This window comes from Penaeus monodon, chromosome 28, assembly GCF_015228065.2.
Source record: "Penaeus monodon isolate SGIC_2016 chromosome 28, NSTDA_Pmon_1, whole genome shotgun sequence".
Classification (NCBI taxonomy): Eukaryota; Metazoa; Arthropoda; class Malacostraca; order Decapoda; family Penaeidae; genus Penaeus; species Penaeus monodon.
Window position 1 is genome coordinate 9,782,550 of NC_051413.1, and position 3,084 is coordinate 9,785,633.

Consider the following 3,084-nt stretch of genomic DNA (forward strand, 5'->3'; position numbering starts at 1 on the left):
GCCTGATCAGTTCAAAGGACAGCTTCTCTCCTTTCAGCATCATGACTTCCTGTTTCAGCTGCAGCTTCTCTTGGTTTATGCTCTCTATTTTCTTCCTGAGAGTTTCTATGGTGTCATTGCTATTCCTGAGCTCAGCTTCTAGCTCTTTCTTTTGGTCGGTCAGATCCTGCAGAGATTCTTGATTTTGTGTGGCTTCATGGATACCTTGCTGGAGCTGTGTGAGGCTCTCCTTAGTCTTCCTCAGCTGCTTCTCGAGTTCCCCTTTGGAATTTCTTTCCAATCCCAGCTCAGCCTCGGTTTCTCTCAGCCGCAGTTCCAAACGCTGAGCTCTGTTGCATTCTTCCTTATGCCGGTTCTCTGCCTCCACCTTTTCCTCTTCCAGTTTCCTTATTTCTTTCTTCTTATCTGCAAGACTGTCATCATCGTTGTCTCTGCCTGTCGGAGGAGTGCGGAGCATGGGAGGCTGCTGTCGCGGCATTTGTATGAGTTGGATCAACTCTTGGACTTTGGCCTCAGAAATATCCTTAGCCTCCTTCAGGCCATGCAGCTCCCCCTCGTACCACTGCCTCTGATGTTGCTCTGCCTGCAACAGTGCTGAGAGCTTGCCATTCTCTGAGCTGAGGCGGAAATTCTCCTGACGGATCCTGGAGGAATCGTCATTCTGGCTGGCTGTCTTGAGTGCTACTTCGTGAATTCTCTCATCCTTTTCTCTGAGTGTGTTCTGTGCCTCCTTCAGCTCCCTCGTGAGAGACTCTATTGTCTGCTGGTGGTGGAGTTCTGCTTGCTGTAAACGTTCCAGATTTGCACTCTGCAAAATCAAAATGAAGTTTTTACTATATGTCTGCCTACACATAACAGGAAAAAAAAAATAAGTATAAAACTTAAAATTAATTTAGCAAATTATCATCAATGCTAAAAGTGATTACTAGCTAGCTATTTTTAGCTCATATGAATCTAACCTACCATTTTCATTCAGTTCATAATCTGAGAAGAGAAATCAGCACTCACCTGAAAGCGAACCTTCTCTTGAAGTTTTTCTTGACTGCTAGAGAGTCTATCCAGTTCCAGTTCTTTATTATGTAAAGAATCTTTTAACAGCTGCACTTCAGGCCCATCCTTTGCAATGGGTTTCTGATGCATAAAGCTATGGATATCCTTCTGCAAAGATTCTAACAGCTGTATCATGCTTTGGTTCTGGAACTTCAGACTTGACACTGCTTGCTCATTACTGGCTTTCAGGGATGATATAAGAGACTCATCAAGGATTCCACTGGCAGAAGGCAGACTCTGGGATGCTTCGAGGGACGACTGCATGCGCATGAGTCCTGTCTGCATCCCTGTGACCTGGGTGGCCATCTCTGTTATCTGCTTGGACAGCCAGGACAATTTCTGGTCCTCTGCTATATTAGCATGCTGAGACACTTCATTAATTCTCTGCACCAGAGTCTGCTGGAGTCGACGCAAGTTATCTTGCAGAATGAGGAAATTCTCTTCCAGCGCTTCGCTCAGATTGGTGTTTGCTTCGGAAGACCGGGCTTTAAGGAGGGACATGACCTGCTTGTTGCTCTCCCTGATGCTCTTCAAGTCTGCATCCACCTCTGTCAAATCCAGTCTTGAGCCTGAATCAACAGACTGCAGGCCATGCTGTAGAGCTGAGATCTTTCTTTGCAATTCTTCTGACATTCTGTGAACTTCATGCTCTACACCTGACAAATCCTGATTGCTCAGACTCTTCTCGAATGATGACACGAGGGACCTCTCCATTTTCCCCAACTTATCTGTGATATCCCTGTTGAGGCTTTCTGATATGCCACTATCTTCAGGCTGGTTAGCTGCAATAGCCCTCTTCATTTCAGCAAACTTTGGCATCAAATCATCCTTCAGAGTCTCAATGGCATGCATATTATAGTCTTTGCTTGTTTTGATTGAGTCTGATAAGCTCTTCAGACTGTAGTCATTATTCTCCTTAAGATTTCTGAAGGAAGAATCCAGCTTCTCCAAAACATCTTGTTCAGTAGACTCCCTCTGCCTCTGTATCTTATTCAGGTCGTTCCTCACTTCTTCAAACCTCGTGACAAGAGAAGAGTTTACCTTCTCAAGAACCTCCTGAATCTCTCCTGAATTATTTCTCTCCCTGCTTTGGAGAAGTTGCGCAGTTGTCTCTAGCCGCGATCGCAAGGAGTCCTCAATGCGGTCCATAGCACTGCTAAATTTCTGTTGAGTATCTTCACACTGCAGTGAAGATGCTTGCTGGAGAGATGTCTCAAGACTGCTTCCAATATTTTGTATCTCCCTAATAAGACACTGACTAATATTCTCTAAGGCAGAGGTCTGGTTGACATCAAATGTATCTGTTATCAGAGTTTTAACATCATTTGAAAAGTTAAGGAGTACTGGTTCAAGTGCTGATGTTATATCGTGAACACTAATACTAGGGCTCGCCTCCTGCTGGCCGTCTGGTGACTTCCGAGGAGATGGATCTTCCTGGACATCTGTCTGAACTGCTGCTTGCCTTCCAAGTGCTGATGTCTGGCATGGAATATCTTTAACTACCTTCTTTGGCTGAATATGGCTATTTGCACTTGTCAAGTCAGTTTGCACAGTGTGACTTTGGGTAAGGATCTGAGTCTGGCACGACTTCACAACAGTTTCTGATGTGCACTGGATACCTGTGCTGATGCCCTGTGGTTCCTTACACTCTTCACTCTGTGTTTCTGCATCTTGAACATTGCATATTTCATTCTTTAAACTTTCTTCTGTTTGGGTTGACAATGTAGATGTTTCTATCTGCCTGGCTTGTTGAAGAGGCACACTTCCTATGCTTTTTGTCATTAAATCTTCCTGAGTCTCGGCTTCTGTCTGAATTTCTGCATCCACTGCATCTAGTGCAGAACATACAGTCTGCAATGAAACATCCAATTTTTTGCTTTCTTCTGGCTGGATATCATTAGTTGCCGTAGGCTGTGATGCAAAATAAGTTTCCTCTGTCTGACAGCTCTTCATGGAAACAAATCTGTAAATGAATGTAGAAGAGTAAAATTAGACACTGACCATGTCTTTTCAATAATCTTTGCAATTATTCTC

At 44.1% G+C, this 3,084-nt stretch overlaps 1 protein-coding gene across 1 annotated transcript in view; it reads right to left on the bottom strand.

Annotated features, from left to right (window-relative positions):
* The window catches only part of LOC119591361 (interaptin-like), a gene marked incomplete at both ends in the record, with an annotated part of 6,183 nt that overhangs the window by 2,655 nt on the left and 444 nt on the right, over positions 1-3,084 (bottom strand). The window contains 2 exon segments of the mRNA XM_037940100.1: positions 1-808; positions 1,009-3,013. Of these exon segments, the coding sequence (XP_037796028.1) occupies positions 1-808; positions 1,009-3,013 (2,813 nt within the window).